Raw genomic sequence first — 13,764 nt, 5'->3', positions numbered from 1 at the left:
GAGGTGAAAACAAATGTATTGATAAACACTCCTATCTTTTTAAGGAGGTGTGGTTTTAATCCCATTTGGCAAGCATTAAATGGGGTTGATGGACATTAGACTGTTTTACTTTACAGGGGAGGGAGAAATTATGCAGGCTATCTGCTGGAGAACCTTCAAAAAGCACTTGGAGTTTTACCAAGACTTTGAAAAAATCATGAAAATGTCAATGTGCTTAAGGCCTAGAAGGAGGATTTGAATTGTGCCAACGTGTTTATGAATAACTTTTATATCTCATTGCAGTCCTACATAGCTTCCTGCTTCCTTCCTCATTAAAAAAGAGAAAATGCATTTGTGTGTTCAAGCCTCTGTTCAGGCATGAAAGAACTAAGACTGAACAGTATATGCCATAATGACTCAGTAAAATGGATTTATATTAGATCGTAAGCATTTGGGGGGAAGGGACTGTCACATGTTTATACAGGGCACAGCTGGTCTCTAGATGCTAGTGCAATAGAGATATTAAATAATAACTGTAGGCAGAAGCAAGTTGACTATTCTCTCTTCCCCCCTCCCCCAAACACAAATTAGTAACTTCTTCCTAGCTCAGGGTTTCTCAAACAGGGGTCGCCACTTGTGTAGGGAAAGCCTCTGGTGGGCTGGGACAGTGTGATTACCTGCCCCGTCCGCAGGTCCGGCCGATCACGGCTCCCAATGGCCATTTCCAGCAGCTCCCATTGGCCTGGAGCAGCAGTTCCGTGTAGGCAGGTGTAAATGAGTGCAAGAGACCAAGATTATTTAACCACCTCAACCTCTAACTAAAATCTTAACTAAGACCAGACTCTTCAGGGTTTTTTTTCTGTCTTTCTGGGTCATATTTGCATCAAGTACAGCATCAGCATTATCCTACATACAGGACATGGATTTCGTGATATGCCTGTCATCAGGAACTGTTGCTTGACTTGTGCATTAACCTATCACAATCAGCTAGAAGTGCCATCTGATCACTATGTTAGAGTAAAGTGTTCAGGCTATAGATGTGAGTATGTTCGAGGAAACCTCCTCTTCTAGGAAACGTGTTGATACAGATATCTTAGTCATTGAAGGGAGTCTGCCTTGTCCATAAGGGAGTGAATCTTCCTTGTTTTCTGGACCGGGCTTCTGTTGCTCCTGAAGAGTATATTGATGTTAATGAGGCCTGAGATGCAGCAGAGACCTTGTATTGTAGTTCTGACCTAGGAAAGATTTGATTATGTATAATTTTGAACATAGGGTGTGTAGATATTCATGACAACACATGTGACAAGGTGAGAAACTAACTGAAATTTTTCTGGTTATCTCTATTTAGAAAGAAGAAAACATACAGTGGGAGGAGCGGGTCCATTAATTTTATAGTAATACCTAACTGCCTGTCATTATTACTAGAACTCCTCAAATTCAGTGCAAGTAGATTTCAGCATCACTTACCTTTTTGTATATCAACAGTGAGTAACATTGAACTGGGGGGACTATATCAGTCCAGCAGATTCTGACTCAATTCCTGTTGTTCTGTAAACATGCAGTTCTCAGTTGTGTGATCTGGATGGATTACAGCTTGTAAGCCAATGATGAAATATTTTACTGCTTGGTGTAATAATGAGATGTGATTCCTATTTAATTTACTGCATTTTGCCTTTTAATGGTGCTGAATTTTAGGAAAGACACACAAAACAACAACCCTACACTCAAGTTCCAGGTATTTTTGTTTGCTTACATAGCTTGCTGACAAGTTAACATAGCATCACAAGCTTTCATAAAAAATGTTCTAGTCCATACCTGGTATCCATTACCATTGTAATTAAGGTAAGGATAAAGCAGGTGATTCTACTTCAACTGGGTGAAAAGCTGAGTTGAAATTTCCAAGGAGGAACTTGCCTCTTATTAAAGGGAACATTACAGTAAAAAAGACACCTGTGCCGGGGGACCTGTATCCAACGTTCGTTCAGTTGCTAGGATTTGGCTGTGTGGAAGCACTTGATGTATATTTTGGATCTCAGCAAGAATTCTGAACAATTATAAAATGGTAACTTTTGCGTCTATGAAAGTTTCCAGTTGAGATGCATTTAATAAAAAGATTGACATTTGAGCTTAACGTTCCATGTCAGATGGCTTGAAGCTTGACGTCTGATGAAACAACAAAAGCAAAAACCTAAATAATTTTGAAATGTTTTTTGTTTTTATTTAAAAAATATATTTTGAGAAGCAACAGGAAAGTGTTGCCAACCTTTTCCCCTAAATGGGTGTCTTTTTATATAAAGAAACTTAGTATAAACATAAACTGCGTGAATCTAATGCTGTAACATTACCCTGCTCTAGAAATTAGTGCTGGAAAAGACCTGTTGAACATAGTCCATTTCACTGAGCATTCAGCTCCAGGTGCTGTAGTTACCATTTTATAAGAGTTCAGAATTCTTGCTGAGAACCAGAATGTACATTTACCTGCATCCACACAGCCAAATCCTAGGAGCTTTGCTCCCCAACCTAACAGCCGTAGGATAACGGTTGTGAGGCAGAGGTGTCTTAGACTTAGATACATTAGCGGTTCTCAAACTGGTACGCAGGCCATAACCAGGTTGAACATGGGTTGGTTTCACGTCTAGCATTAGTCTCAAAATCAGGGTTACAGCTACACTGATTTAAATTATGAATATGATGCACTGAGTATTCGATTTTAAGCGTGGTATGCTAAGTTTTAAATAAATATAAGAACCACTGGCCGCTGGTACTGCAGCAGCAAAATGCGGGGCTTATGGAGTCAAGGGTAGCAGCCAGCTAACCAGAGTAATTGCACATTAGAAGAAGCGATGAGGAAGTTTTGGCAAACAGCAGGACCACCTCTCTTACGGGGAGTGACATGGAATACTTAATGTCCATTTGGAGCCAGAATGGATTGACTTTATTGTGATTTAAGTCTTTGGGCTCCACAGAACATTTAATTTTTCAGTAAACACTCAATAACAATACAAATACTTGCTTTATTAAAAATCTGCACTGAACAAAATCCTGTTAAAATGTCTGAAAAAGAACAGTTAAGGGATCCAAATGGTGCCCCATAAATTCATCATCACTTATTGGCATTCCAACTGACTTGTACTACCCGGCTGACCGTATGTTGCCCCCTTGCAGAAATGTACATAAGTCCAAAAAATTATTTCTAGGTTATAAAGTTTCATTTCCTATTAAGGGATCAACTTCAAATAATGCTAACAAATTACAACATTACTCACTACAATACTAAACTACAGCTCTTCAAGGCATGGACCGTCTTACTGTGTGTTTGTAGAGCATCTAACACAGTGGGGCCCTGATCTTGAATTATTGTATATTGGGGTTGGTGGTATTGCCGCGCCCTTTCCAGCAGAGATTAGAATTTGGGTCTTGCACTCCAAGGCTGGCGGAGCCTGTGGTTTTGAGAGCCCTCCACATACAGAGGTGCTGATAGTGCCTTGTTACTTTGTAGAACCTCTCTGGTTTGCTTGAGTTGTTCTAGTAAAATACAGAAGGAGCTACGGACTCACTGTAATGTAGGTTCCTGGTGCATGTCTGAAAGCAAGGAACCTTGTAAATACTGTGGAAATAAGAGCTGCTTTCTGGAGTCCCAGATGGGACTGGAGGAATCTCTTTATTGGAGCTGGGGCAGTGTGCTGTTATATTACATGAATGGCTTTGGAGACTTAGCAGAACATCAGTGAAATCTGTAACCTGAAATCAGTCATTAGCAAAATCCTAGTATTCAGACTCTGAAACCAGGTTCTGATTTACTCATGACAAATGCTGTATCCTTGCTTAGTCTGTTCAGTTCATGGATGAATGAAATTGCTGCACATGGGCAGCCTGAGTATAGAATCCTCTTAACAGGATAGCCCTTCTATTGCAATACAACTTAGTCTGTCAGTGGAAGTTCACTGTCATTAGCACTTTGGTTTGCATACTGCTATGTACCTTGAAGATATTTGAAACCTTCGTTCAGATGTGTTATAAATGAAATTTTACTGTGAGTTTGTCATAAGGTTTCTTTTCTGTATAATAACTGAGACGGTTGCTCAAAGGAAAGCTTTGATAACTCAGGCCTTTCCATTTAAAAGGCCAAAGTTCTATTTTGTATGCACTGTTGTAGCCGTGTTGGTCTCAGGATATTAGAGACACAAGGAGGGTGAGGTAATATCTTTTATTGGACCAACTTCTATTGGTGAGAGAGATGAGCTTTGTAACTCACCCACCTTCTCTCTAAAGTTCTGTTTTGTCTTTTGTACCAATGGAAGCCTGAATTTGGAAGAGTATCATCTAAATAGTGAATGATCAATCAGCTGATGAATCAGAGATGCACAACACTTACTGATTAGACTGGCTGAAATAATTTGAACTAGCTTCCTCAAATTCTTCATAGGTTTTTTGAGTTGTCATTTCAGCATACCAAAGAAGTTACAATTATTTTAACATTTTCAAATATACTAGAAGCATAATTACTAAGGAAAACGTGCATTCTGTAGATGACTTTGCTTAAAATTCCAGGAAATGGAGATATACATGTGTTGTGTGTAAAAGCAACTCCACAGATTATAATTGTTACAAATCAAAAGCCTTTATTTTGTTGTTCAGCACAGTCTGAGTGTATAGAGAGAACCACTTCTCACCACATGATATGTAAAATATATTAATCTTTTTTTACTGGAATGGAATTTGAGCTCCCCACTCTGCTGAAAACGTATATCATTTGAACTTAGAGAGACAAAGTGGGTGAGGTAATATCTTTTATTGGACCAACTTCTGTTGGTAAGAGCAACAAGCTTTTGAACTGCACAGAGCTCTTCCTCAGGTCTGGGAAATGTACTCAGAGTGTCACAGCTAAATACAAGGTTAAACAGGTAGTTTAGCATAAGTAGTTGGCGCACATTCTAAGGCACCATTCAAGGTAAACGCAAGCTCAGTTTGAAAAGACTATAAAGCATGTGAGATAATCAGAAAATCTAATTGCTGGATTGGCTCTAACCCTATAATTAAATAATAATGCTAATGGAAATTTACCTTCCACCTTATTTTTCAATTTCACCAATCATAGATAGTGTAAGAGTCTCTTAATGTAAACATTGGGAGGCACAATGCAGAAGAAAAGCTTAAGCATTTACAGAAAGCAAAAATGTGGTTAATGTACCTACACAGATCCAAATTACAAAGAATTTTGAATCTGAAGCTTGAAAAAAGGACTTTTCTACCTGGAAATTAAATGGTTGTGAATTATGTACAGTACACTAATCTGAAGACTTTTCCTTGTTTGTATCCTTGTTTTCTAAAGGAGGGAGCAGTTGTCTCGGCTGCTTCATGATGATGTGGCCAATAACAATGCAATTGTATGGGCTAGTAGATCTAGGGTAGTGAGATGGATATTCTGGAATACTCTTGCAATTCTGCTAGTCGATCAGTATAAGATAATGCAATTATTCTGACTTTAGAAACCAAACTTCCATGGAAGAAACTCCCCTTTCTAACATTGGCCCTGATTCTGCAAAGACATGAGCACATGCTTAACTTTATTTATGCACTGTGAGAAGTATCATTGAAGTACACACATTTTTGCAGAAGCAAGTTGATGGAGTGTAATCTGTTAGGTGGCTTGGCTTTAAAATGAAAATCTGTTGTTTCAGCTATATACTGTAATAATCATGGCAATCTTTCAGACTAACAGGGATGCCAAAGGAAAAATATGATCCTCCAGATCCTCGCAGAATTTACACCATCATGTCAGCAGACGAGATAGCCAATGGGAAGAAGTCTCACTGGGCAGAATTAGAAATCTCGGGTGAGTTTTTTCAAATCTTGGCATGGCTAAATTGCTGATTAGGAATAGCTCTTGATGTATAGTAATACTGATAGGAGCTCTTCTCTTATAAAGGTGCTCTGTTTCAGAGAAGGGAGAGAACATAATTAAAGAAAAACACCTGACTTCTAGGATCACTCGAGAGAATTTCCAGTTTAGCCTCAAAACACTGTCAAGTTTTGAGTTTGAATAGATTTGGTTAAAAACTAACTTGCAAAAAGCAGGTTTGCTTCTGTTTTTTTTCTCTTTTCTTTCCATTTCTCCTTCCTACTCAAAATAAGTGTTGGATGGTCATTTAAAACCTGTTAGTGACGAAATGTTGCAGATAAATTCTGCTGAGTGAGTTCACTTCTTCCTCCTGGGGTATATTTCAGCACTTATTTAGGGTAAGAAATCAAAATTCCATTCTATTACCAAGAGTGGGATTTCCACATCTGATCTTTCCGTGCAGCACATTAAAAGTGTACTTCTCCATTCCCTATGACTTGTGCCTATTGTCTTGACATAATAAAAAGCTGTTTGAAGACCTAGTTCTTTACATTTTCTCTTTTAGGTAGAGTGCGGTGCTTAAGTATGTCACTTTGGTCACTGACTCACTTGACTGCTCTACACCTCAATGACAATAATCTTGTTCGCATTCCACCTGATATTGCCAAGCTCCATAATCTGGTTTACCTGGATCTATCATCCAACAAACTCAGAAGTTTACCAGCAGAACTAGGAAACATGGTATCTCTCAGGTGAGAAGCATTGCCCTGGTTAACTTCCCAGGAGTCTGTCAATGATGCATATTTGAACAAGTGAACATGAACTTTGTCGTTCAACTTTCTGAATACATTTTTCTGAAAAACTCTTAACAGAATTACAGTAATATAGACATGCAAGGCAAATTAGTTTTATTTTTAAGGAATCCTCTGTAGCATTAAACCTCCAAATCTCTGAATGTTTTATTGTTTTTTAAAGTATCCCCATACGTCAGGCTAATGTTTTACATGGATAATTCACTAATTACATTGAGCTAATGTCCCTTGCTACAAATGTTCAATGCTGGCTTTCAGCCAGCTTGCAAATAGAAAACCCTTTCAACTAGCCATTGAGCCCACAAGTAGCACTTCTTCCCTTCCAAGTAAAATGCTTACTCAATTTAAAAAAAGATTTTTTTTCTTCTTATCCCATTTAAGTGACCTTCAAAGGTCAGTACAAAAATTAATGTAGTTTCATGCTACCTAAACTTGAGACCTTGTGCATGTATGCTGTCTCCTTTCTCTGATGTATTTTGGTATTTAGTTCCTTCTCTTTGAACGTAGAGATGTAAAAGACTATAATCTTATTTATAGAAAGTATAACCATTTAAAAACCAAAGTAGGCATCCCTCAAGAGTATCACAGCATATAGCGTCATGAGAATGATCCTTCTAAAATGATGCTAATAAACTACTTTTTCATCTATTGCAGGGAATTGCTTTTAAATAACAATCTGTTACGGGTTTTGCCTTATGAACTTGGACGGCTCTTCCAGCTACAAACCCTAGGTTTGAAAGGTAAGTGCACTTCTAATAATTCTCCTGATTGATACTTTTGGGTTGTGTAGCTTTCCACAGTGTTTTAAAACTCCCTTCCAAAGCGAGTCATAGTCTAAATATGTGGCATGCATGGCTGCTTCTGCTGTATTTGCTCCAGAGACCTTCTTTCTCCCATTCCTAGAACAAAATTATACCTAATAAATAGAACTGTATATATCATATTAAAACATTATTTTATAATAATAATTCTTGTCCACATCAGGTGTACTAACAGCTTTATTTAGATGACTCTGTTCTTGGAGAGAATAATTTTAACACTTAACTTGAAACAGAACAATTAAATTATAGAAAGGCTACCAAATCAGTCTTTATGAATCTGGATACTCTTGTTCCCATCCTGTGCAATGAGCAGGAAGGAGGAATTCACAATAATAGGTATGACAGACTGACTATGACTGCCTGTGAGGAATGTAGAGGAGTTATTAAAAATGTTCTGATTGTAAGTTAATAACAATTTAGTCTGCATTCTAGTCTCCTAATAAACATCAGTATTTACTCAGAAGATGTATAACTTTTGGGGAGGATATCTAAAACAAAAAGCAGGCGTTGCAGGGAACAGACCTGGAAAAGAACCAAGTTGTGGAAATTTCCCTTTTCTAGCAAAATAGTATTGCTCGGCGTTCTGATAGCACCCTGTCTTTGTCCAATAATATGATCACATTTTTACTTTAAAAAAAATATTTTCCTGCCTATGTTCCACTGGAAGAATATTGCACGTTCTCCATATGAAAATAATTCTGCATTCTTAAAAAAACCCAATGTACTTGGCCTTCAACGTACGGGTGCTGAGATGGCAAGAAAGATACTCTAGAGGTAATATGAATGCTTTTAAAAGGGGAGAGTAAATGAGATTTCAGGGCTGTGGAGGTTGTTTTAGAAGAGCAAAAACTGGCTGACTAAATAAAAATGCATATACTTCCCTGATAAAGAGAATATTTATTACATTAGAGTTTGTATTTTGAGGACTTGCGTTTTTAGGGGGAAAATCCCCAAACTTTCCGAATTTGGCAAAATGTCCTGCAGATTTCTAGTAAATTTATTTATTTTTTGGTGGTTTTTTTTTTTGTTTAAAAAACTTTTTGTTTAAAACTTGGTCTGTGTCCAAAGTTTGCTAATTTGGAAAATGAAGCAAAATGCGTGTGGCCATATTTGAGATAAGCAAGGATGAATGAAGTCTCCTATAGGACAGTAGTAAAAGACTGATCTTTGAAAGCTGAAACTCTGCAAGTAAAATACTCCACACTGGGTAGAAGAGCATTATCTGGGTTTGAGGAAAAATCAGTTTTTCAGTTTGGCATAACTGTCCAACTATGCACTGTGCATGCCCTATACAAAGTTTCAAAATCCTTGAGTCTGGGTGCTCGTGGGAAGAGATGCATTCTGCATGCATGGACAGTTAGGAAGTGCATTGTGAGGCTGTTTCTCCTGAAACCTCTCTTTTACCCGGAAATTGTTGGAAAGTATAATTGCTGGCTCTTACATTCAGTTCAGATTTTTGAAGCTTTTGGGCTTTGTAATATGAAATGCCTGCAGCCTGGGAAGGCTTGAGAATGGTATCAAGCGTTTCCCTCAGCAAGACTTAACGTTTGCCCCGGAGCAGTGCCCACCCGCCTGTGCCTGTGTTTAATGGTGCAGTTTGAGTGTACATGTCATAGTGCAATGGTTCGCAAACTTTTGTACTGATGACCCCTTTCACATAGCAACCCTCTGAATGTGACCCCCCCTTATAAATTAACCCCCCTTTTTTATATTGAATATTATTATAAATGCTAGAGGCAAAGTGGGGTTTGGGGTGGAGGCTGACGGCTCGCAACCCCCCATGTAATAACCTCGCAACCCCCGAGGGGTTACGACCCCCAGTTTGAGAACCCCATCATAGTGGCACTGCACATTTTGCTACAAGTAGCTTATCTGTGTCCTCGAACTGCCCATTTTGTCCTTCCCTCACTACTTTTTTAAAAAAATCAGAAAACAATGTTTTTATGCAATAGTTAAGTGCATAATTTCCAAATATAAAAATGAATGTTTAGTGAGTTTGAAGTACAAACTATAAACCACTTAAGTTATTGCTCAGTTGACATGAAATGAAAGTTATACTATTATCTGTGCTAGCTATTTCTATATCCTCGGTCATTGTTATATTCTAGAATTATAGAAATTGGAAATGGAAAAGACCTAGTGGATCATCTTGTCCATCCCCTCCTGGGGGAGCTCTTCCTCCCTTTCAGGAAAGTCCAGTTGCAGTGCAAGTTTTGATTTGGGTAGCGAATTATCACATTTTTGTTCTGAATCTCTTTCAGGCAATCCTTTATCACAGGATATTCTCAGCCTGTACCAGGACCCAGATGGAACACGAAAGCTACTGAACTACATGCTTGACAATCTAGCAGGTAACACAGCCAAACGTTTAGTTTGATATACATAACTAACTGCCAAACACTTTCACTTCTGTTTGATAGCAGTGAATTGAGGGTCTGAGTTTCTGAATCACTTGTAGTTGCTTTTATGTTACTATCGAGTCCAGGGACTCCCGCCACTAAAATAACAAAATTGATGTAGTAGTATTGTAACAGATATAACTTGTGGTAGAGCATGAAGAAATCTAGCTTCCTAGGTAACTGGATGGCTCAGGGTTTAGTATATGGAATATGGTGCCCTTTACTGCTAGATCACTGACATGAGTCCAGAACTGATCAGCAATGACAGAAGGTTTTGGCTTTCCTAAAGCTCTTCCTGAAGGGATCTGCACATCCAAAAGAAGCTGGTGAGCATCAGTGTCTCCTAAATCTATAAAAGCTGGCATAATTGTTGGCAGTCTCAGTAGAGACAAGGATTAATTTGACAAGGAACCAGACTAGCCTTCCGTCCGGAGAGGTTGAGGTACATTTGCTGGGTGACGTGGGAAAGGTTTGCATGGTCACTGTCCTTGTTTTAGACCAGGGGTGGGCAAACTTTTTGTCCTGAGGGCCACGTCGGGGTATGGAAATTGTATGGCGGTTCCATGAATGCTCACGAAATTGGGGGGCAGGGGTGCAGGAGGGGGTGAGGGCTCTGGGGTGGGGCCAGAACTGAGTCGTTCAGGGTGAGGGCGGGGGCTCCGGGTTGGGTTGTGGGGGGTTGAGAGTTCTGGGGTGGGACTGGAGTTGAGGGGTGCAGGATGGGGCACCCCTTGGTTTGGAGGGCAGGAGGAGGCTCAGGGCTGTGGCAGGGGGTTGGGGTAGGGGAGGGGTGTGAGGGCTCCAGCTGGGGGTGCAGGCTCTGGGGTGGGGCTGGGGATGAGGGGTTTGGGTGGTTCGGAGGGCGGGAGGGGGATCAGGGATTGGGCAGGCTGTTGGGGCATGGTGGGGTCAGGAATGCAGACTACGGGCGGCACTTACCCCAAACAGCTCCCGGACACATATCCCCCCTCCGGCTCTGAGGCGCAGCCAAGCGGCTCTTCGTGCTGCCCCGTCCGCAGGCATCTCCCCTGCAGCTCCCATTGGCTGGGAATCGCAGACCCTGACCCTGACCCGCTTCCGTACTGGAGCTGATGGGCCGGCTGTGGCCTCTGGACCGTAGTTTGCCCACCCCTGCTTTAGACCTTATTAGTAAACAGAGGGCTTCAGTTTCCTATTTTGGTACTTTTTACTTTTATTATATTCAGATTACAAGCAGCATGATTTGAAGTGCTCATAAACTTCAGTCCAGAAATACCACTGTGATTAAGGATCTCACACATTTGTTTTAAATCCTGTCCTTATGGGGTTATAACTTAGCCACTCTTAATTCACTGCTGAATATTTTAGCTTGTGTCCAGTTTCCCTTCTCCAAATATTTGGACACAAACTGAAACAGAGGTTGGTTGTAGGGTTGGTTGGTTTTTTTGTTTTTTTTTTAAGTATTTGGTATATTTTGAGAGATTTACTCTGTAGTCCTGCCTACAAACAGTCTTTGTCTTTTTGAAGAAGTATTAAATACAAACCTTAAAAAGATTTATGGGTTTCTTTTGGTAAGACATTCTTTAAACATTAATGACTTCCCATAACTTTTCTTTAGTGCAGTTTGTTAGAAACTGCAGTTTATATGCAAATTGAATAAAGAAAAGTCAGTCCATCACACCTGGACTTGACTGGTATGTGTTGTAAAATTATTACACACAATTTCCTTAATACCATTTTGAAAAAAGACTTTTTTCTTGGACAAAGTCCTTTGTAGTCTTATTGCCACTCATGCAGTACATGCAAACTGACTATGGTGTAAATAAGGTCCCCAGGGAGAGGGATTTCAGTAACAATACCAGATGAGAAAATTTGGTCAAATAGCAACTTCACAGTGGGGCAGAAGTGTTTCAGTGACTGCCTTGTGATATATTAAGAGCAACAGAGGATTCCCAGGTGCCGAGAAACCGCGGAGAAGCTACATGATTGCTGAATTTCCTATTTTATTGCACTTACAATTTTTAGGCCTTTGTATGATGTTTCATATCCCTTTTTCTTTCCTTGAGCTTAAACAGGCTTTGAAATTTCAGGTGACTGGGGCATAGCTCCTCTCTGAGTTTGTCTCGCACACTATGGAGCAATGCTTCTGAGCCATCAGCTTGATTGTAAATTAAGATAGTGACTTACATTGATACTTAGAAATACTAAATTAAATGAATCACTCTTGTAATTTCAGTTCATCCAGAGCAGCTGCCTTCAAGGCCGTGGATTACTTTAAAAGAACGAGACCAAATTCTGCCCTCAGGTAATTTTGTGGCCTTTCTCCCTCCTTTTCTGTCAATGCTTTGTTGACATTTAAAAAACACGTCAAATGTTTATGCTTAATACTGTCAGTTAAGTACAAGTTTTATGTCTTTAAAATTTGGGTCAGTCTTAAAAAAACCAGCATATTTTTAAACTTTCTACAATTTATTCTATGGCAAAGATCTATTTAGATTATTGCTAACTGACTGCAATAATCTCTAAATCATACAGAGAATTAAAGTTTAAAAAAAAAAGAAGCCGTGAACTGTTTTGGGTTCTTCCCTGTGCCCACAATGGCCCCCTCTAGGTGTTTTGTGACACCGGTTGAGAAGAATAACACAGCCTTGCCTGTGCTTTTCACTTGGTGCAAAAGCAGTTACCTTCCCAAGGTCAGAGCTCAGTGTCTCCAAGGTGTACAGCCAGTGACTGCCCTGATAAGGCAGATACCAAATTGAGTTTGACTTAAACCAAGGAAACTTTCATGACCGTTTCACAGAAATAGTGAAAATCATCAAATAACTGCACACAAATACCACAGGCAACACCTCTAGACTGCTACTGAATGTAGTTCCAGAAGCTCTTGGATCTGTTTTTGTTTTCCTTTCCTTCTCTCTGCTCCCCTGGGTCCTTCAGCTGCAATAGGACAAGCACAGGAATGCCTGGTACTGAAGTTAGTTTGGTGCCCTCTGCCGCTGCTTGTACTGAACTGCAAACATGCACTTTAAGAAAAAAAATTAAAAATGGAACAGCTTTCCTTGGTCCAGTACAAGTTCCTTCTCTCCTCCTTTTTTTTTTCTTGTTAATAAAATTGCTTGTTTTAGAACAAGAATACTTTTTTCTGTTCAAACCGAAATGGATTACTTTAGTGATAACACAGTAGGGTCTTCAGAGAATAATGTGGCTTCAGATGCACAGTATTGCACCAATGCCATTAGTGTAACGAATAATTAAGGCTGCCAGTGATTCTGTGAAGGTTTCTTTTTTTTAATAACAGATTTATAGTTGTAAACTATGGATGGAACATTGTCAGTGTTTTCTCCAAAAAGATTATTCATGACATTTCTGCTATATTTAGCCTTCTGCTGGGCATGCATACATCAACTTCCTGTGCTGTTTAACTTTTTTTTTTTTTTTTTAAATTAATCTCCTGCCTCCTTAAAGTAGCTAAAGGAATAGATATTAGCTCTCGGCTCAATTAGTAATCGTTTCCGCTATATTCCTTGCTTTTCCCAAACAAAAATCCTGTAGAGACCCTTGGCTCCTCCAGATTCTTGCTGAGTCACTAAAGTGAAAAACAAACCCTAAAATAGGGACCTAGTTGCATTTACAACTCCCATTGATGTCAGTGGGAGATGCATGTATGCACCGACCACTGTACTTTATTTTAACAATAGTTGTTTCCAGGTTTTAGTATGCCCAAAATGGGTAATAGTGCAAACGTAGGCCAAGCAACTAAGAACTCTGCGAACAGTTACCTTTTGCACAAGCAAATGCATAATTTGCACATGCAAGTGAGGTGCTTTTTCCCCAGAGTTTAGCCTTTTATGCCAGTTGTTGGCTCAAAGGACTCCAGTTAATTAAACTCTTAGGGAAAAAAAAACAGTGCTCTTATTGACATATTGACTTAC

General features: G+C 39.4%; 1 protein-coding gene across 1 annotated transcript in view; it reads left to right on the top strand.

Moving 5' to 3' along the window:
* The window catches only part of CNOT6L (CCR4-NOT transcription complex subunit 6 like), a 67,316-nt gene that overhangs the window by 37,404 nt on the left and 16,148 nt on the right, over positions 1–13,764 (top strand). Inside the window, exons 2-6 of the mRNA XM_039541050.1 lie at positions 5,694–5,815; positions 6,387–6,573; positions 7,288–7,373; positions 9,716–9,805; positions 12,069–12,137. Of these exons, the coding sequence (XP_039396984.1) occupies positions 5,704–5,815; positions 6,387–6,573; positions 7,288–7,373; positions 9,716–9,805; positions 12,069–12,137 (544 nt within the window). The 5' untranslated portion in view covers positions 5,694–5,703. The remainder of the gene's footprint in view (positions 1–5,693; positions 5,816–6,386; positions 6,574–7,287; positions 7,374–9,715; positions 9,806–12,068; positions 12,138–13,764) is intronic.

Source organism: Mauremys reevesii, linkage group 5 (genome assembly GCF_016161935.1).
Source record: "Mauremys reevesii isolate NIE-2019 linkage group 5, ASM1616193v1, whole genome shotgun sequence".
Taxonomy (NCBI): Eukaryota; Metazoa; Chordata; order Testudines; family Geoemydidae; genus Mauremys; species Mauremys reevesii.
This window is presented reverse-complemented; position numbering and strand designations above follow the sequence as displayed.